This window comes from Thunnus thynnus, chromosome 19, assembly GCF_963924715.1.
Source record: "Thunnus thynnus chromosome 19, fThuThy2.1, whole genome shotgun sequence".
Taxonomy (NCBI): Eukaryota; Metazoa; Chordata; class Actinopteri; order Scombriformes; family Scombridae; genus Thunnus; species Thunnus thynnus.
Genome location: NC_089535.1, coordinates 21,808,053 through 21,829,794, shown reverse-complemented (window position 1 = coordinate 21,829,794; position 21,742 = coordinate 21,808,053). Strand labels below are relative to the sequence as shown.

Below are 21,742 nucleotides of genomic sequence, written 5' to 3'. Positions count from 1 at the left end.
CAGCCTCAAACATTATCAAGCAGAAGACTTGGATCATTTTGAACATTTTTGCATTCTTTTGATATTAATAAGAGCAATTAGTTGGCCTGCAATCGGTAAAGTATCACATTTCACTTCTTGTCATATGTTTATGGGTCTGAAAGTATTTGCACAGTCAATGAGTAAAACAAAATAATCATATTTTCTAAGCGCTTATCAAGTGCAATTTTTGAATTTCTTCTTTCCACTTCATGAGTTGATTCTGCAATACAGATCGTATTTTTTCAAGATTCAGATTTGTAGAAATATGGCAGATTCAGATTGTCGTGTGATTTACTGCAACAAATGTATTACCTTGGTAACTTTTGTGTAGGCCTAACTGCCAGATGAATTTCATACTACCACTGTGCAGTTATAAAATGCAAAAGCTTCTTTTGTTTGTCGACATGGCACACCTTCCTATTGAGGTCAGAGTTGCATCCTCCCAAAGACAGTCATCAAATCTGTTTTAAACAATATGTGAGTATGTCTTTGCACGTGCACATCTGTGCATACGTGCAAGTATGGATTCATGTCTGTGTATTTGCAGGCAGAGAGCACACACACCTGCACACACTAATTAATTTTGCAAGTGGTTCATGCTGAGGTCCCCTCAACGACACAGCGTTCCTTTGTGTTCAAGCCCAGGTATTAAATTCCATTTCTGAAAGCACCTGGATGTGCATATCAGTCATGAGGTCACAATATTCACAGCTGTCATAACTCACTTTTCGTTGTCATAAAAAATGTTTATCCTTCAAGAACACAACAGATGCTTTGCTTTCCATGCAACTGTGAAAGAGGCGAAACAAAGGAGCTGATTTTGAACATGAGAGAAAGAGAAGTCCTCAATCTGAGCATGCGCACTCATCACTGGGTGTGTTACATACCTCACTGCCCAGATCACAACACTTTATTTTGGCCCTGATTGGCTGCAGCCATTCACCTCTACTGTTGTTTTACTGCCCCTACACTTGTCTCACCATCCAGGTCCAAAGATCGCTGCACTGTTTGCTCAAGCCCTGAGCGGTTAGGCGCAGGGGGATCCCGGCTCTTCCTGCATGAACCTGAAACCTCTACTGTAGGCACCTCTTTCACCACTACACCACTTCACCTCTCATCCATCCTGTGTGTCTTTCATTCGGCTGGGGGCCCCGGCCGAACCCCATCCTCTGTCTAGGACTAGGTTGGTGCCTGGCCTGAGCGCAAACAGGCGCCTGGATTTACTTTATCTGAGACGGAAGCAAGCGGTGGATTGAAACTTGTGTTTTTTTTCCCTCTCTTTGATTTTTTTTTTTTTTTTTTTTTGGCCTTGTGTCTGTGTGTGTGCAACACTTAAAGGACACAAGAAATCACATTTTTGTTTGAGGTATGTGGCTGATTTTCATTTGTTTTGATACAGCAGGAAAATATTGGATGTCCGGTACTTTTGTGGACAAAGATCATTTGAACATACATACATTTGAAATACAGTACATGACTAATTAAATTTCAGGTCATGTGGCTCAATCATTTCATGGTTCACAATAACTCTGATCAAATTCATATATGTGTGAGTAACATCCCCAGCCAAGCCTCTTGGTTTCCTTTTGGTTTGGAGCTTAAACTTTGAAATCTTTCCCCACTAAGATGCAAGAAAAATACAAACGTCTTTGATCTATTGTCTGATTCTGTTCTAATTTGGGGTGTCATAAGGTGCTGAAAGCTGATGATCGGTAAATGTGAATGTATACAAGTCAAATGTTCCTAGTTCCTGGTCATATCAAGATCTTAATCTTTGTGGTTGTGAATTATCTTGCATAGATGTTACTCTGGTACAAAGGGTTGAGCAGGGAGTGGATGAATTACTTAACAGCTCTGCAGCATAGATAAAGTCTTGAGTAGTTAGCATGTTAGCCTCAAAGAAAAACTTCTAGATTTCTCCTTTGCATCCAATGCATGTCCAACATGTTTCTGCATTTAAACACCATCTTACCTTTACCTTTCAGTCGGTACAGTCTGACTACAATGACTCTACGTCACTCTGTGATAAACGTACAAACCCCTTTTCTCTGCTGTAGGTGTGAAATATGGAGAAACTGAGCTAAAGATGGGGTCAGTAGTGTCATACTTTGGCGAATTGTGTGGGAGGCAGGAAAAGACAGGTGAGATCTTACAAGCTTTCTCACTCAACTTTACATTGAATGTTGAACTGTCTCTGTATGTTTTTCTTGTCCTCACATCATATAGAGTATGTCACATACAGAGTAAGTTTCAAAATGTCAGTGCACTAATATCTTTACCTGCAGTATGTTGTACTCCGACATACCTTCAACCTTTTCTTCCTCTGAATCTGTTAACTTCTTTACCAACAGAGGAGGAGAGACACTTGCGAGCTAATGACAGACCTTTCAACCTGTCTTATCACTATGCTGTAAGTATAGAAACAAAAACTTTCTTTGTGTTCAAGGTTTAACAGGGACGAGAGAGACCTTTTATCCCTTTTGGCATTTATTCCTCATAATTCAGTAGCCTATATGGTGTGATAAGTACTTTTTTGTGCTCGTGTCTCTATCATATGTCATGTTGCATCTGTCACTTCCCTCCTACTCCAGAATAATGCCATCAAGACCTCCAAATACAATATTTTCACCTTCCTGCCACTTAACCTCTTTGAGCAATTCCGGAGGCTTGCCAACGGCTACTTCCTCTTCCTCTTTGTCCTTCAGGTAAACATTGTTTTTGCACATATCCAGTTGCAGAGTGTTTGCTGATTTGAAGACGAATGTCAACTGAATCAGAATTCAGTATGTCTGCTTGTGTGTGTGTTCTGTCGACAGCTAATCCCACAAATCTCCTCTCTCTCCTGGTTCACCACGGCTGTCCCTCTGATTCTGGTGCTGTCTATAACAGCGGTCAAGGACGCCAGCGATGACATAGTAAGCTGTATAGCAGTATAACAATATTTTGAGAAAAATTTGGAAAACAGCCCTTTATTAAAGGGGACATATTATGTTTTGTGTGATTTTATGTTATTTTTATACAGTTATGATGTCTATGTTAAACAGTTCCAAAACTTAAGGTGAACGTCTGTAATGCTAAATGCTCACTGAAAGTCAAAAGCCCAGCCTGCTCTGAACACTTGTTTGAAAAGTTACTTCTACTTCCTCATCAAACTAATGTCAGATTGTTCCCGCATGACCACAAACGACCGTCTGTTCTATAGTCTTTGTTGCTAAGGTCTTTGTTAAGGTTGTTCCATGGGCTGTTTGCATTGTCCACTCGCATATTTCAGTCTCAAACATGTACAAATGTATTGGGGAAGTTTACATTGAGTAAAGAACAGGAAAAAAAGAAGAGAAATCCAACTACTAGGCCCAATCCTAAACCAGTCTCTACCCACTACCACTTCACCACCAAGTGTCTCTCCAAATCAAGTTACACTCGCAGCTGTGGAGGGCACTTCTAATGGAGGGGGAGGGTATAAATGGATAGCCAAATTATGGGACGCCCGTGCCACTCTACCAGAGCAAGGAAACAGCCGTCATCATGACAATGGATAGACGCCGTGATTGCATGGCTGTTATGTTGTTTCACAGTTTAAGAGAGGCAAGGATAGCTGCTTGCAGAAGATGAAACCATGAGAATGAGATATGAGGTAAATTTGACATATTTTCATTTATTTTTATGTAGGCTATGTATGCATACAGGCATTTGTGGGTTTGCTACAATTCAAGCGACCTTAGTGAGAAAGTGATATTCTCCTCATTTTTGTTTTATCTTTTCACACTACACATTCTGAGATTTTGTCTATAGACTATAAAGTAAGCATGAGGAAAACAAAAGTGTGTGTGCTTGATCTAAAATACTTAAAATACTAGAAAGATAGAATTCTTACATTTGTATGTTGTTTCCTCCATTATCCCGTTGCATGTGCACTTCCTGTTAGGATGATCATAAGCCTGCACCAATGCAGACTCGCTATTTAAAGGTCTCACAGTCCGCTTACACTCCATGCTAATTTGATTGGGGCTGCCCTTAATATGGCGAACCTCCACGTGAACACGCAAACGGAGGGGGAGTGGATAGGGCGAGGGGATAGGGGCTGGTTTGGGATTGGGCCCTATTGCAGCTTCCAGGAGCTGGCAAATCAGAACTGAATGGGTTAATTGGGAGGGGGACCTTAAAGAGACAGGAGTTAAAACGGCCTGTTTGAGACAGAGGCTGAACTTAGGGGCTGTATAAAGGGTCTGTATAAGATAAATAAGGAGTTTTTTTTTAACTGTAAATCATGCATAGATATTCCAGTAGAGCCCCAGAATATAAATATAGACCTGAAAATGTGCATGATACGTCCCCTTCAAACTAAAGGGAAATCCCACTCAATATTAGACAGAAAGTAAGTACCTTAATCGTAATGTCTGTATATAATGTAATGTATCTAAACATAAACTGTTTTCTCTTCATCTCGTGTCAACTGAGTAGAACAGACACAAAAGCGACAATCAAGTGAATAACCGGAGAGTGGATGTCCTCATCGATGGAGAGTGAGTCATTTAAGATAAACATTTCATATTGTATATTTGTAAATGATATATAATGAAAGAAAGAACACACATAAAAAGCTATAAAATGTCATGACTTGTGATTTCATGGTGTATTTTGTGTTTTTTGTTGTTGTTTTCTGGCAGACTGAAAAGTGAAAAATGGATGAATGTTCAGGTTGGAGACATAATCAAACTGGAGAATAATCAGTTTGTCACAGTAAGTACGAAGATAATAAAATGCAATGCCACAATAAAGACTAACAGTAATTTATATTTTGTAATTGCCATGTTAACTGTACACTTTGACGCCTCTTAGTGATAACAGCTACACTGAGTCCAAGACAAAGTTTCCATATGTGATAATAAAGTTTATCTTATCTTATTATCTTCTATACTTTCAGCGGTCTGTACTGTATACTTTTTTTCTTAGGCAGATCTTCTGTTGCTGTCAAGCAGTGAGCCTCTCAATCTGGTCTACGTAGAAACTGCTGAATTAGATGGGTGTGTATATTTAGTTTGATTTTTGGGTATGTATTCCTGGGATATATAAGCTTTTTAGACTGTGCAGTGTGTATGTGTGTATGTGTGTGCATGGGTGTGTTGCAGGCATAGCTGACGGCTAATGTCTCACACTTTCTTGAATTTCCCCTCAGTCATTTCCTTCTCATGTCCTTTTGGTCTCCCCCAGTGAAACCAATCTGAAGGTGAAACAGGCTCTGACTGTAACTGGAGAGTTGGGAGACAGCATTGATGCACTGGCTGGCTTCAATGGTGAGAAGCCGAATGAAACAACATTAAAAAACCACCAAGATTTTTAGAATTGTAATCTGGATTCTTCACCAAGTACCAATCATGTGGGGGAAAATTGATTTGATTTTCAGTAAAGATATTGGGATTTCTGTGACCAACTTTTTATGTACATAACAATATTAGTATTTCAGAGAGAGAGAGAAAAATAAATGGAAGAAATTTGATAGGATAGGATATTTGCTAAGATCGAGATATCAGGATTTCTATTGTGCTTAATTTACAAAAAAATTGTAGATTGGAATTTCTTACTTTTTTTGTTTCTGAGCTGTGCTGGAAGTAAGAATCAAAGTTAACTGAAACCTTTACAGGTGAAGCCAAAAAACAAGTTTTCCTATGAACAGTTTCCTTGGATGTGTTGCTGAAACCTCACCTCTGTGTCTCTCAGGTGAAGTGCGATGTGAGCCTCCCAACAACCGTCTGGACAAGTACAAAGGGACCCTATCTCTGAACGGACAGACGTATGCTTTGGACAACGACAAGGTGCTGCTGCGAGGATGTACTCTGAGGAACACAGACTGGTGCTTCGGTCTGGTTGTGTTTGGAGGTAAACTCTCACTAGCTGCTAGATGTTAATTATGTACTTTTTCTTTCTAGTGTTTTGTAATGAGGAACAAACTTTTGGCACTTTTGGCTCCAACAAGCTGATTAACTATGTTTGTAAAAGGTTGACATCCACAGCTAGCTTATTCATGCTAACAAGTTCCACAAACAGACTGTTAAAGATCCCCTCCAGACACATATTAAGACATAAGCTATATAAGTACTCTGCTTGGAACAATTATGTGTGTCTGATATCTGGTTTTTCCACAAAAAAAGTATAATTACCACGTTAAAATCCTTAAAATGGCATCATCTCCCTCGCCCTCATTAAAAATTTGAGAATCTATGAATACATATCCACATCACACTTGTGTAAGTTTAATATTGGACCACAATTAGCTTCCAAATTAGTTGTGATGTCACAAATCATCAGATTTTCAATGAGCACAGATAAACTTTCACCCTTCGGCAGTTGAATGTGAAAGCAGCTTTCTAGAGTCAAACTCTACACATACATCATTCAGTACAGTGACGCTCAAACATCCAACTGAAGGAACAAGAAGAAAAACATATTTTGAGTGGAGGGGGACTTTAAATTTGAGGCACACCCCTCTAGTCTGCAGGGGCCCCGCAGACGGCACTAGAGGTTCACAAAACAGACCTGTTGGAGAAATAGAAAAAACAAAGTTATAACAGTAAATAAAATATAGCCATGACTAGTAATACATTAATTGTATTGGGATAATAGTAATGGTAGGTGAGGAATCATTAACTCTGTACTAACTCTGGCAAATGGCCATTCTGAATCACTTTATAAGCTAACTTTGGACTTTTGACTGATAAGAAATCAATAGTCCGTTGAATCTCGAATACAAGTTCAAGTTCAAGTTTATTTGTCACTAAAACACACATGAATTCACACATACAGTTGAACAAAATGTTGTCTCTAGAGGGTCCAGTGCAAGTCAAACATATGAGCAAGAAAAAGAACAAACAATGAATATATATCTTTAAAAACAGCACACATACAGCAGCATATTAAACTGAATGAAGGAAAAAATGTATCTAAACAAAACCAAAGAAACAAAAAGAAAGATACTATGAGAACAGCAGGTTTAATAGCATAAAACACCAACAGATATGGTAAGTTTTAAGCAAGTGGTGCTTCCTCACTCACAATGCAGTGTTGACAAACTCTAGCCACCATTTATAGGCCCATACTCACCTGTTTGTTAGGAAGTTAATGACTGGAGGACAAGCACACACGTGAGACAAATGTCTACTTTAAAATAAACCTCTACAGTTGCTGAAAATGTACACTGATCGGCCAAAACATTAAAACCATTGAAGTGAAGTGAAGTGAAGTGAATAACTGATTATCTCGTTACAATGGCAGCAAGGCAGCAACATCTCTCAGTTCTTGAAGTTGGTATGTTGGAAGCAGGAAAAATGGGCAAGTGTAAGGATCTGAGCAACTTTAACAAGGGCCAAATTGTGAAACAACTGGTTCAGAGCATTTCCAAAACGACAGGTCTTGTGGGGTGTTCCTGGTATGATCAGTACCTATCAAAAGTGGTCCAAGGAAGGACAACCAGTGAACCGGTGACAGGGACATGGACACCCCAGGCTCACTGATGCACGTGGGCAGCTAAGGCTTCCCACAGAAGAGCTACTGTAGCACAAATTGCTGAAAAAATTAATGCTGGCTATGATAGACAGGTGTCAGAACACACAGTGCATCGCAGCTTGCTGCATATAGGGCTGTGTAGCCATAGACCAGTCAGAGTGCTCATGTTGACCACTGTCCACCGCCGAAAGCGCCTACAATGGGCATATGAGTGTCAGAACTGGACCATGGAGCAATGGAAGAAGGCGGTTTGGTTTTTAAATCACATTTTCTTTTACATCATGTGGACGGCCAGATGCATGAGCATCATTTAGCTGGGGGAGAGATGGCACCAAGATACACTATAGGAAGAAGGCAAGCCGGTGGAGGCAGTGTGATGCTCTGGGCAACATTCTGCTGGGAAACCTTGGGTCCTGGCATTCATGTGGATGTTACTTTGACATGTATACCGACCTAAACATGGCAGTGCCCTTTTTTAGCAGGATAATGCGTCCTGCCACACTGCAAAAAATTGTTAAGGAATGGTTTGAGGAACAAGACAAAGAGTTCAAGGTGTTGCCTTGACCTCCAAATTCCCTAGATTTCAATCCAATCGAACATCTGTGGGATGTGCTGAAAAAAGTCTGATCCATGAAGGCCCCACCTTGCTACTTACAGGACAAATAGGATCAGCTGCTAACCTCATGGTGCCAGATACCAGAGGACCCCTTCAGAGGTCTTGTAGAGTCCATGCCTCGATGGGTCAGAGCTGTTTTGGCAGCACAAGGGGAACCTACACAATATTAGGCAGGTGGTTTTAATGTTGTGGCTGATCAGTTTACATATGTGCCTCTTATCTGCATGATTGTCAATGTATCTGAACAAGAGATTGAATCTTTCCAGGTCCTGACACCAAGCTGATGCAGAACAGCGGAAAGACAACGTTCAAACGGACGAGCATTGATCACCTCATGAATGTCTTGGTGTTGTGTGTGAGTTCAATGTCCATGCACACTCACACACAAATACACACGATCTCCAATGTACACTTCAGCCAAAAATGCTTTTTAATGTTGACTATAATTTGTAACATACTTATGAATGAATTATCAAAAAATTGGGAGCAGTAAGTAAAATTTGTCATGTGTCTTGTGACACTATATGTCACAAGATATAATTTATGTATATATATACATAAATTATTATAATGTGCATACAGCTGGGTTTTGATCAGTATTCATGACAGTAGTCTTCTCTTTTTTTTAAATATAATGAAAAAATATCTTTAATCTATCAGATCTTTGGTTTCCTGGCGCTCATGTGCTCCGTTCTGGCCATTGGCAATGCAATCTGGGAGGTGAGGGAGGGCTCACTGTTCACAGCGTTCCTCCCTAGAGAACAGGGGGTTGACGCCGCTCTCTCGGCTTTCCTCTCTTTCTGGTCTTACGTCATCATCCTCAACACAGTGGTGCCCATTTCTCTCTATGTCAGGTATGTTCAAGCACAGAAAGATAACTAAATCAACAAAAGTCACTGTGACAAGTTTAGAGTCTTTGTTCTTTGTTTATGCGTTCCTGCATGTCTCACACTTTGACATCTTTACCCTTATGTGTCAGTGTGGAGATCATCCGTCTGGGGAACAGTTTCTACATAGACTGGGACCGGAAGATGTATTACCCCAAAAATGACACTCCTGCCCAGGCGAGGACCACCACACTCAATGAGGAGCTGGGCCAGATCAAATATATCTTTAGCGACAAGACTGGCACCCTTACGCAGAACATAATGACTTTCAACAAGTGCTCCATCAATGGGAAAGCATATGGTGAGCAGCTCTGCTTATGTAAAGATGAATGGACACACCAGCATGAGCTCAATGACTGATTTTGGTGTGTATGTCTCTGTCACTCAGGGGAGCTGTTTGATTTTTCTGGACAAAGGATGGAAATAACAGAGGTGAGAGGAGAGCACCGATACATGATTGTATGTTTTTGGGAATTTTAATGCATGTATTACTCCAACTCTTGTTTCTCTTCTCTTATTTTTCTCTGCAGAAGACACAGAAAGTGGATTTCACCTGGAACCAGCTGGCTGATCCAAAGTTCATCTTTCACGACCACAGCCTGGTGGAGACGGTGAGAGAGGGAAACCTGGCGGCACAGGACTTCTTTCGCTTGCTGGCTCTGTGCCACACTGTCATGCCTGAGGAGAAGAAAGAGGGTGAGTGTCCTCTAATGGACGTCTTTATTACTGCATGGCAAGTGGCTGCAGTGGTTTAAAACAGGAGGATTACATCGCTCATGTCCTGTGTCTGATGATTAAATAGGTTTTTAATGGTGTGTGAAATCCTAGAAGAGATCAGTCCTGAATAATGCAGATTGCTCTTCTTTATTTTACTTTAGTTTCCTCTTCTTTTTCTTTTTTTCCTCATATTTCTACAAATGAAAACTTATGCCATTAAAATTATTTGACAGATTCTTTAAGTATATCTTCTTCTCCTGGCAGGGGAGCTCTACTATCAGGCTCAGTCTCCTGATGAGGGCGCCCTGGTGACTGCAGCAAGAAACTTTGGGTTTGTGTTCCGCTCACGTACTCCAGAGACCATCACGGTCGTGGAGATGGGAAAACAAGTCACCTATGAGCTTCTGGCTGTTCTGGACTTCAATAATGTGCGCAAGAGGATGTCAGTCATTGGTGAGAGAAAGTAGTGACAAGAAGTTTGGTTTTCCATGTTTGTGGTTTTGTTTGTTGCCAAACAATTATGTTTGCCTGAATTCCCATATATTTTCTTAATAGAGGTGATATTTGATCCCACTTATAATTGCATGATAATACAGTTTCCATTTAAAAAAATACTGTTGGTGCATTCAAGGACTCTGACAATTGAGATTCTTCTGTTGGCCGCTCAATAGCAATCTAGTAAAATCAGGAAATCATCCTTTTTAAGACACTCATTTAAATTCATGAAAATAACCCTACCAACATCCTGATCAGTTTTTATGTCAAGCCTGGACTCATTAAGTAACTTTCACTATGATTTCCAGTGCGTAACCCTGAGGGCAAGATGACCTTATACTGCAAAGGAGCAGACACCATCATCTATGAAAGACTGCACCCGTCCTGTAACAAGCTGATGGAATTTACCACTGGACACCTCAATGTAAGTGATGCTGTTGGGTTTCTCATGATGTGTATTCCTATACAAAACTAATGTACATTCAAAACTTGTCAGGATTTGTGTTTTTAACTGCTTTAAACTGTCCAAACCAAAATAGGAGTATGCAGGTGACGGCCTCCGTACACTGGTTCTGGCCTACAAGGATTTGGATGAGAGCTACATGGAGGAGTGGAAACAACGCCACCATGACGCCAGTACTGCCATGGATGATAGAGAGCAGAGACTTGATGAACTTTATGAAGAGATAGAAAAAGACCTGATGGTGAGTCCACCTGCTGAGTACTTTGACACATTGCTAGATCATTTGATTTTCTCAACAACTGGCTGGTTAACTTTTTGGTGGGTAGTTTGGTTGCTTGATTAATATTGAGAAGAATTTAATATGTTGTATATCCTGCAACATAACACATTACAAGATTATACACTGCCTCAAACTAACAAAAAGATCTAATATGAATAATTAAGAGCCAGTTAAACCAGCATTACTTTATCATCAGATGTTTTTTAAAATCTTCCAGAGATACAACATGAGCCAACATGATTTTGAAATTGTTGCTTTGAACATACAACATTGGGAAATATAGTTGTTGGTTTCACATTACCACTCTGTACTCTTGCTGCGGTTTTTAGCTGTTGGGGGCAACAGCTGTGGAGGACAAGCTGCAGGACGGTGTGCCACAGACCATAGAGCAACTGGCTAAAGCTGACATCAAAATCTGGGTCTTGACTGGGGATAAACAGGGTTAGTGTCACATACGGTATATTTCCATTCACGTCACACACACACCCTGCAGGCCCAGTTTCCATGGGTTCACTTCACTTGACAAATGAACTCAGAGCCAGAGTTACTGTTTGGCATGTTTGACAGATTAACTGCTCCACAGTGATTGTAAATATTAATGTTGTGAAACAGAGACAGCGGAGAACATTGGCTATTCCTGCAACATGCTGAGAGAGGAGATGAAGGAGGTTTTCATTGTGGCAGCAAATACGGCGGAAGGAGTCAAAGAGGAGCTACAGTAAGTTAGTCAGAAATGCTGTTAACTGAAATACTACAGTTGCAGGCTGCAAAACTGAAAGATGTTATAAAGCTCCGTAGAGCTGAGGGGAGCTGCAAAGTAATTATCTGTGATCTAATCACTATGAGTGACCCTTTTGAGATTACAGGTTTTTGCAGTTTTTTGTATTGAAACTGTGCTTCACAAAATTCGCAGCTCTAAATGAAGGTGCAAATTGATCTTTAAAATAATTAATTTAATACCCGTAAATGAAATCAGCAGATTAAAATACACCGCCATTGAAAGAGACATTATGTTAACTGTCGAATATCCATGAAGAAGAAGATGAAAGACAGAAGCTGATTAAAGTTTATCATTAAACTGTTTTTGTTATGTTGCCAAGTTCTGACAGTTTTTGCAGGTAATCAGTTCATGTTTAATCATTTGTTTCTATCCCAAACACATCATTCTGAGAAATACATCTCCATGTCCTCCTGTTTTTAGGAATGCAAGAAGGAAAATGTGTCCAGAAGGAGCAGAAGAGCCAATTGTGAGCAAAGCTCGTGCAGGCCTGTTTTGGCTTGAGAAGACAGAGACTGTGCAGGATGAGAAGGTGGATGGAGAATATGGCCTGGTTATAAATGGACACAGTTTGGTAAGAAGGAACATCACTATTTCCCATAGCTGCTGAATCAACAAGAAATTTTGTACACTTTTGTTTCCGTCTGTTCTCGAGCCAGAAAAAGTCCTGCCGGATATTGTTAATATCTTAAAAAATTAAGTTGCCTGGGGGGGGGTGACTGCAAAGTCACCACACTAACTTTTAATAATCTGTGTCACCAAGGGCACTGAGGTCATGCTTTCTGTATTTTTATGGGATTTCTTTGGGGGAGGGTGGGATTACATTCTACAATAAAAACATAAAAAGAAATGAAGGAGACTTTCTTTTTGGTATTTTGGTATTGTTTTTAGGGGGATGGTGTTGTGTTGGGGTGACTTACCTCTGTTTCTCCTCTTTCCTTCTCAGGCCTTTGCACTGGAGAAGGGCTTGCAGCTGGAGCTGCTGAGGACAGCATGTATGTGTCAGACAGTGATTTGCTGCAGGGTCACCCCTCTGCAGAAGGCCCAAGTGGTTCAGCTGGTCAAGAAGTACAAGCAGGCTGTCACTCTGGCCATTGGGGACGGGGCCAACGATGTCAGCATGATCAAGGGTAATCACATTCAATTCGGACACTAATACAAGAACCGCAGAGATGTATTTGCAGCAAAACCAAACATCTAGAAAATGGTTATTCATTGTGTGTATTATTTGACAAACATCAACTCTAAATCTGCTTCTTTTTTTCCTGTCTGTCCCTCAGCTGCTCATATCGGTGTAGGCATCAGTGGTCAGGAGGGCATGCAGGCAGTTCTCTCCAGTGACTACTCCTTCGCCCAGTTCCGTTACCTCCAACGCCTCCTGCTTGTGCACGGTCGCTGGTCCTACCTGCGCATGTGCAAGTTCCTGCGATATTTCTTTTACAAGAACTTCACCTTCACCTTTGTGCATTTCTGGTATGCCTTCTTCTGTGGCTTCTCTGCTCAGGTGAGAGACATGTGAGAGAAGAAATGTTGCTGCTAAAATTTGATGAGTACAGGCTACCATTGAAATTATGTTTTGTTTAATGGGTTACATTACATGCAATGTGAATAAGGACTCTAGTAAGGCACAAAAGTAACTCTAAGAACAGTTCATATTGACATGTTGACTATAAATGTATAATGCAATTTGCAAAAGAAATGCAATGTTTCACTCCACTTCAGTTGTAATGTTATGGTATGATGTTAAATGAAATAATGCAGTTCCAGAAGTGATGATCAAGATGCTCATAGAAAAAAATTGCATATACACAGAGTACAGAAGTATACATTTTTTGCTTTGTTAAGGGGATACATGTAACATGGAGATCATACTATACAATGCATCACAGCAGAAATTACAGCTTCAAAAATAGTCCTATAGTTATAACAAAACCTCTCACACACAGTTGTAACTAAAACTGAATGTTGTAGTCTTTACAAAAGTATTAATTGCAGAGCTGAAATGCTCCTTTATATGTCATTAAGACCACACAGTTATGTCTATTATGCTGAAATGAAATTTGAGCATCCTTTTATAGACTCAAGAGAAAGTGACAACATTTAAAAGAGAAATGCAAATTGTTTCCTTATTAGCAATTAGCAAACTATAAACGTCTCCACCAAATGCTCCAGGAGAGGTGTACATACACATATACTGTACACAGACAGTGGTATTAATGCTGTATTTTGATGTTTAATTTTGTCTTTGTTGTTTTTGTTCATAGACTGTGTATGATGAGTGGTTCATCACCTTGTACAACCTGGTTTACACAGCTCTTCCTGTCCTGGGCATGAGCCTTTTTGACCAGGTATGCACTAAGGGGAAAATTTATTAACTACTCAGAAATTCAAATACAAGCTGTAACAACATCATATAATTTATCATTAGTTCACACCCTGGTGTCTGTATCCTCTAGGCTTCCTCTTCTCTTTTTCTCTAACGCTCTGTTTCTGTAGGATGTGAATGACCGCTGGAGTTTCCAGTATCCTCAGCTCTATTCTCCAGGCCCACTGAATCTATATTTCAATAAGAAAGCCTTTGTGCGCTGCATGATGCACAGCTGCTACAGCTCCCTCGTCCTCTTCTTCATCCCATGGGCTGCCATGCGTGACACGGTCCGAGATGATGGCAAAGATGTTGCAGACTATCAGTCCTTCGCTTTACTGGCGCAGACCTGTCTGCTCGTTGTGATGAACATACAGGTGAGGGGTACAGTTGATATCACCCACACTTACACATGTTGTGAATAAATATATGCACCAAGATAAAATAGCAACTTTTTACTCAAAATCACATTTTTCAGCTGTGTCTGGACACCCATTACTGGACGGCAGTCAACCAGTTTTTTGTGTGGGGCAGCCTGGCTGCCTACTTTGCCATCACATTTACCATGTACAGCAATGGCATGTTCTTCATCTTCACCTCCTCTTTCCCCTTCATCGGTAAGTAGATTAAGCTTATGTATGAGAGCAGAGAGGTTGTTGGTGCCCCTTGATCTTCTGTTTATTCCTGAGAAAATCCATTCAGGACACTGTAGGATTCATTTCCTGACTAGCATTTTCTTTTTGGGTGTCTGTTAACATCAATAAGTTCCCACATTAGTCCATTATATATAGGCCAATATAGTTTAAAAGAGGCTAACAACATAGAGAATTGGTTTGCCAATAATCATGCGACACACTCATGTGTGTCCATGTAAGAATTTCATTTTATGTTTTTGTGGTTTTGTGCATTGAATCTTTAACCCTTTAAGTCACTTACAATCCATACACAATGGTATACAGTTGTGTAATAATAGATCCTTTTTCATATGTGATTCTGACTCCTTCTGTTCTGATGTTTTTGGGACTCCAGGCACTGCAAGAAACTCTTTGAGTCAGCCCAACGTGTGGCTGACCATGTTCCTGACTTCCCTCCTCTGTATTCTGCCTGTGGTGGCTTTCCGCTTCGTTCTCATTCAGCTTTGGCCCACCATCAATGACAAGGTGGGCACATGACACGTACACTAACCCTAAACCTAACACTAACCCTAACCCTAACACTAACCCTAACCCTAACCCTAACCATCCTGTCTTTTATGCATCCTGTTGCTACCTCTATAAATAAAGATACAGTTCTCTGAATGATAAATGTGTTAAATGGCAATAAATCAGTTAAACATTGTTTACCATTTAAACATGGTATAAGAATATAAGTAATATAAGTAAACCCTGAAGAAGCATGTGAATCAATGGAAATATTCTGTCCTGAGTAAGCTGAAATGTACCCATGTTAAGAAGAATAAAAGACATGTTTCTTCTAGGTGAGGCATAAGTTGCGAAAGGAGGCGCTGCCAGCTCCAACGCGCCGTATACCTACCAAGCGTATCAGCACCCGGCGGTCGGGCTACGCCTTCTCTCACTCCCAGGGCTATGGTGATCTGGTGACATCTGGAAGATTCCTGATGAAACGACCCCCGAAGACTCGATCGGTCCTGTTCTCCCAAACAGACTCTCCTCTGGATCACAATCAGCCACAGCACTACCACACCATTACAGAGGAGCCACAGGAGCCACGGCGCCATTAGACAGGAGGTATGCAGGGACTAAACCACTGCAGAGAGTGTGTGGGACCAATGTGATGAATGCTGTGAAGATGGTGTACTTGGGAGCACATACAGCCCACACTGATGGTCTTTTCAGCTCAAGAAGTACAACTCTTATACACTACAGTTCACATTACTGCTGACTGTTTCCCAGAATACCAGCAGATTTTAGATAGATTTTCTACCTTCTAAACAGACATTGGTTTCGAGCAGGGACTAGTGAAAATCTTTCTTGTTGCATTCAAGTACACTACAATCTCCATATTTTGCAACTCAGCCAGTTGCTGAAAAAGGATCAACGCATTATTTCACAACATGCCTAAGTGGGTTTGATCTTCCAACAACATAACTCACAAATTTAGCTCAACTCTCAAATTTCAGATATCAGAGAGACCTTGAACGTGCTAACAGAGTTTTTAAATCAGTACTTGATTGCAACTGATAATGTAGATGTGACAAAATATTCTAAGTCTCAAGCATGGTTTAATACTGTAGTGAAATAAACAGAAACTAAAAGCAACATGGAGGGTAAAAAATTAGCCTAAAAATCTTATGGTAAGCTCTTGGAAATATCCAGAAATAATGTATGCAGTTTGTACTTCATGGGCTAAAATACGCAAAACCATAAATTGCTATGAGATTAACTTTGTGTCATGCACACCTTTTTCTTTTTTTTTTACAGTATTTGTTGTGATTTCTAGATTGTTAAGTTAAACATTTCTTTTAAAAATTGCCACTGGCTGATCTGGAGAATCTGGATTACCACACTGCCTGCAACATGATGTTGCATTTTGTACTTCTTAATTCTTTTTTTCCACCTCAAGTTAATTGTCAATGCTCAGTGCGTCATTTTGAGAAACAGTGATTTCATTTCTATTTTCTGTTGGCTTTTATTGTTTACGTAATTATTTACATGAATATTTTTTAATATTGTTTTATGTTTGTTCTACACTGTGTTAATGATCTGTTTGACCACTCAGTCACAGTATTGTCACAGTACAGCCAGGGGTCAGTGTTGTCTTTGTAACTGTGTTTTCAAATTTCCAGAGCCAGTAAAGTAAATGTTGTATGGTTTAAGTGTCTTATAAGAACCAGCGGACCGCACATATTACTCAATATATTTTGTATTGAGACCATCATGTTTTCATGGTAGGCTCCTCTGACTCATATCTGATGGGATAGGAGCGTGAACATGATCATTCAAATTTTAACATAGGGGATCACGTGTGAATAAAACAAATGAGTTCATTTACAACTGTGTAGCCATTTTCTTCCGAATCAAATTGGTTCACTGTCAAGGCAAACTAAGAAATAAGCAGGCAGAGGTAGTAAGAAAGATATAGTGGAAGAACGAGGAACAAACTGCAGTAAATACTTTCATATTCTCAGTTTCTTCTTATAACATGAAACCTTTCATGTTATAATAAGATATAATAAGATATATATAATAAGATTTTTCATGTTATGGTATATTTATCTCATTATTATTTGATAAAAATGATTCTGTTTAAACAAGAAACTTTTTGTGTTATAACAACATGTCATTCTATCTTGTTATATCACAAAACTTTCATGTAAATTCACAAAATTAGTATATCATATGTCATATGACTTATCTCATTAAAACAAAAAACTCCAGAATCATTGGGGAAAAGTTGTTAGAATCTGTATGACGTATGGGAAAACATATGGGCTTATTGTAAATATTTCATAACTTGACCTCTTTTCGGAAGCCTCAGCCCAAACCTCCTTCAGATTTGCTTGCATTATGTATGCAGCTGTGCGCACTTTCTGCCTGTCTTCCTCTCCCTCTCTTTTCATGCACACTTCCCATACATACTATACATCTTCATCAGCAGATACACACACACATACTGCATTCAGCCCTCAACAGCAAGCAATGACATCACTGGTTGAGGGCTTTCCCGGCATGGCACGGACCCAGAAGAGCTTTCAGTCTGCTTCCTGATCCTCGATCCAAGAAAAAGAAAGAGGTGTGAAGAAGTGTACATTGTGCCAAAATATTAAGACTAATAACAGCACTTTTTAAAAAAAATGACAAAACAAGCAGTATATAATATTCACAAATATTTTACACACTTACAGACATCTAGATGTACTAGACATGATGCATCAGAATGCTAAATAGATTCAATTAAAAAATTAATCCCAGCTCATATAGCTTCCTCCAGTTTAACCCTCGCTGATTGCTCCTCCCCGTATGGCCATGTAGCACAGTCAGCAGGCTCATCAGTCTCCAGTGAAGGTCACTGCATGATCCCACAGTATGGAACAGGAATGAGGACTGGCATGCTTTATAAATAGCCTGCCTGTGTGGCACACCCTAACCACAATCACGACACAGTAATAGATTAGCTTGGGCTTTTTTCCATTTTGAAACAACCTAAAATAGTACATATGAAATCTCTTCCACAACCTTCTTTTTGGCCCATATCACTGAAAAAATGAAGCTAGGAGTAGTGATGGTGCTGTAACTAAAAGAGAAGTTATGTAGAGTGCCAAGAATAATCAGGACTTTGTCATAAACGGGATGGTCCCCCGCTCATACACGACACAGAAACTAGGATGAATCAGGGACAAGAGCAAAGAGAGGAAAATGGATGGGAGTCAAGGCAAAGAAAGCATTTGCATGCAGACATTGTGCCAGAGACACAATAAAGAACAAACGTACACAAACACACTCACACATGAATGGGATACATGCATACACTCTGTGATATTATCATACAATCTCCCTGGGTCAAAGTTTAAGTGGAATGCTGCAGCCTGGTCTGGCTGGTCGGCTTCTGTAAGAGGAGACGGCAGGCTCGACTGCAAGTGAATTTCACGCTTGCCGGTCCAACTTGGCGTGAGGATCACTACATGTCTCAGTCTCCTGCTCTGTGACAAGAGCAACCTTTGTACCTTTTCTGACTTGGGGAGTATCTTTCTGATTAAAATGCTGAGCTCTAGATAGAATATAAATTCTGGATATTCTGGATATTGCACAGTCCTTATTTTCAGTCTCAGGTATGACAGAAATATTTATGCTGGTTGTTTTTTTTTTACTATTGTTTTACAGGATTTCAGAACTTCAACAAACTTGTTATGAATGAATAAATGTTTTGCCTGGCTAGCAGCAGAGCTTTGGTGATAACAGATCAGTTGGTAAGTTGTAAATCAAACGCTTCAGTCCAGGGCAAAATATGTTGATAACTACTGGTCAGATTGCCATAACATATGGTATGGTCATTTCATGGTCACCAGCTGAAGACAAGCGTTAGAGCATAAGTCAGTCTTCCTGAAAATAACTTCTTTTTTTTTTATCACCACTTATTTCCAATATGATTTGGATTCTTAGCCTTAATTCTACTGATTGGGGTAACTTCAGCCCCCAGATATATACTTCTTGTCATATCTCATAGGTGCTTTATTATATCATTCCATTTTTTTGTGACTTTGTCAATCAATTTGTTCCTAATGACTTAATATCATTGTTTTCTGTTTATGTTTTAAATAGTGATTTTTAAAAATACCAAAGTATTGGGGCCCTGGGGGACCCCAGTCAAAATCAGCCAATTCTGCCTATGCAGTTTTGATAGATGGAACTATTTATTGTGTTCATGTTTGCCATGGGTCCTAATTTAAAAATATCACACACTATTGGGGGGGGGGGGGGGGGGGGGTGAGGGCACTCTGTTAGTCATTTTGAAGGAGACAGCCACAGAGGCAGCAGACACAGATTTTCTCATGTGCTCTGTCAACAACCCTAAATACTGCTCATCCAAGAGGTATACTGGGAAAGGATTATCCCTAACCCTAAAATAATAATAGTCTGTTTTTTTCAGATGACATTAATTACATTACTAATAATATTTTAAGAAGAAATAAGTTAACACTTTACTATGATGGTTGTTTCTCTTGGGGTCCACAGGGACCCCAATTGGTAGTCCTTGTATGTAAACTATGTTGGTAAGATTAGGGTTAAAAGAGTATATCAAGAAGAAGAACAGTCACTTTAGGGTGTTGATTTGAAGCCTTTGTTCACTCTAGACAACTTAACTCTATGTGCAGAGCCCGATAGAGGGGTGTTTCAGGATTAGACAGATGACTCAGTGTTAAGACCTTTGCCTTAACAGAGATCAAACATTGATCCAATGGTGGCTTAACTGTTTAGATGTTTGGTGTGTGCATGTGTTTGTGTGTACAGTATGAGAGAGACATACATAGAGAGAGAGAGAGAGTTATCTATAAGTAGAGTGTAGGTGGTGTCAGTTGTGAGCCTTGTTTCTAAATAGAGGATTACCTTCAACTTTAGAAAGTGCATACACTCCCAGCTGCCACATTAGCAGTGGGGGGAGTGAGGGTGTGTGCTGCTGTGTTTACACCCCTCAAAACCAACACACATGACCCAGGGGATCACATTAACATGTTTTTTAAGATTTTGTTTTACCAACACCTTCTGCTGGCTCTCTATGAACAGTGGTTAATTATGTTCAGTTTATCTTTGTTATAGGTGATTATAACGGACAGATTCTCATGTTAATCCTCATTTTCAACTCTAGCTGTGCTACCAGGTGTGTAATTTAAGCACAGGTGTTACTAATACCATGAATGAGAGTTGTTTTATTTCAGTGTCCCAGTACATAATGTGAATGCACAACACCTGACCTGAACCCTTGCACTAGCACAGCTGACAGGAATTTAGCCATCATTAATGTCATTAATTACACCTGTGCTTTTCCTTTTATGACAAGTGAAAAAAGGTCTCATGAGTTTAACTATAGATTTGCTTAAAACATATCTTTGTCTTGGAATTTTTACAAAAAAACTCTAAAAATTAAATTGAAAAAATAATAATAATTTAACAGCCATGTGGCCTCCTTTACGTTTCACATTAACAGTGCACTTCAAAAAATAATCAAATCTTCCTTATTAACATTTACAATATGGTTAAGGGATAGAAATGATTCCCGACCTCTCAGGCTTTCAGTTTTAACAGAGCCTCTATGTAACATCATGTTTTGTTATATTTGGCTCTTTGTAGTGGGGCAAACAGGCAAAAGTTCTTCAAACTCCTGTTTTGAAATAGAAAAAAAAAAAAAAGAAAAAAAAAAACCCCACCAGAAATCATGCGACTTACAGCTGGGCAGAGTCCTATTGACCCTGTTTGAAGTGGATCAAATGAGTCCCAGAGGCCTTGTTTGGCTAAGAGGAGCATGATGTTAATACTGTAAAGGTTCAGGGTTCGATACCCGAGGGGAGGCCCCCATATATCTGTTAGTCACTTTGGATGGAGGAGTCTTCCAAATGTGGAACCACAGCAGGATCACATTTCACAGACAGTCACATATACATGTAGATAGAGCAGGTCAACATAAGGAGCATGTTAGAGTGGCAATATTTTTTTTTCCTTTACAATTTCACTATTATTCTTCTTAAGCCTTCTTTTTTCATCACACTGAATGTTCTCTTTGCCTTTGTCAATGGTAGACTATTTATTGTTTTAAAGTCCTTTGTGAGCAATTAGTCTGCATGACTTACCCTGAATTTTTTTCTTTTGCTGCCCTGCCAAATGAACCATTAGCATCTAATTTACAGATGAAAAAAAATGTAAGACTCACTTTTCTTCCCATAATGCACCTTCTCCTCCTTGTTCATCAATGCTTATGTATGCTGTTAGTCTTTTAAATGACCTCACAAAACCTTACCGCTCCCTGCAGTGCAGATTAATCATTTACAGGACTGGCCTTACCAAAAAAAACAAAACAAAACAAAAAGATGCATTTGTGCATGTGTGTGTGTTTGTGAACTATTTACCATCCACAGAGCCCCTGGACTGGAAGATGAACAGCGCTTCT

At 39.7% G+C, this 21,742-nt stretch overlaps 1 protein-coding gene across 2 annotated transcripts; it reads left to right on the top strand.

Moving 5' to 3' along the window:
• The first annotated feature begins 1,021 nt into the window (after positions 1 to 1,021).
• LOC137170968 (phospholipid-transporting ATPase ID-like) lies at positions 1,022 to 17,136 on the top strand. 2 transcript variants are annotated; one of them, XM_067574655.1, is made up of 28 exons: positions 1,022 to 1,387; positions 2,079 to 2,162; positions 2,373 to 2,431; positions 2,613 to 2,726; positions 2,838 to 2,936; positions 4,483 to 4,544; positions 4,689 to 4,761; positions 4,975 to 5,045; positions 5,233 to 5,315; positions 5,740 to 5,898; positions 8,404 to 8,492; positions 8,798 to 8,991; positions 9,117 to 9,325; positions 9,413 to 9,456; positions 9,555 to 9,720; positions 10,006 to 10,194; positions 10,545 to 10,660; positions 10,776 to 10,940; positions 11,309 to 11,420; positions 11,592 to 11,697; positions 12,181 to 12,331; positions 12,704 to 12,887; positions 13,038 to 13,261; positions 14,022 to 14,105; positions 14,254 to 14,499; positions 14,601 to 14,739; positions 15,152 to 15,282; positions 15,600 to 17,136. In XM_067574655.1, exons 2-28 carry the CDS (start codon positions 2,108 to 2,110, stop codon positions 15,861 to 15,863), a joined length of 3,588 nt encoding a protein of 1,195 aa, XP_067430756.1. In that variant the 5' UTR covers positions 1,022 to 1,387; positions 2,079 to 2,107; the 3' UTR covers positions 15,864 to 17,136. The 2 variants fall into 2 exon arrangements, with proteins under 2 accessions (XP_067430756.1, XP_067430757.1); XM_067574656.1 differs by lacking the exons at positions 1,022 to 1,387; positions 2,079 to 2,162; positions 2,373 to 2,431; positions 2,613 to 2,726; positions 2,838 to 2,936 and adding an exon at positions 3,517 to 3,655.
• Positions 17,137 to 21,742: the final 4,606 nt, after the last annotated feature.

Excerpts from the sequence above, each read along its gene's own strand:
- LOC137170968 (XM_067574655.1), top strand. The coding sequence starts at position 2,108 with ATGGGGTCAGTAGTGTCATACTTTGGCGAATTGTGTGGGAGGCAGGAA. Across the intron at positions 2,163-2,372 it reads TGGGAGGCAGGAAAAGACAG|AGGAGGAGAGACACTTGCGA; the intron begins GTGAGATCTTAC and ends CTTTACCAACAG. Across the intron at positions 5,899-8,403 it reads CGGTCTGGTTGTGTTTGGAG|GTCCTGACACCAAGCTGATG; the intron begins GTAAACTCTCAC and ends GAATCTTTCCAG.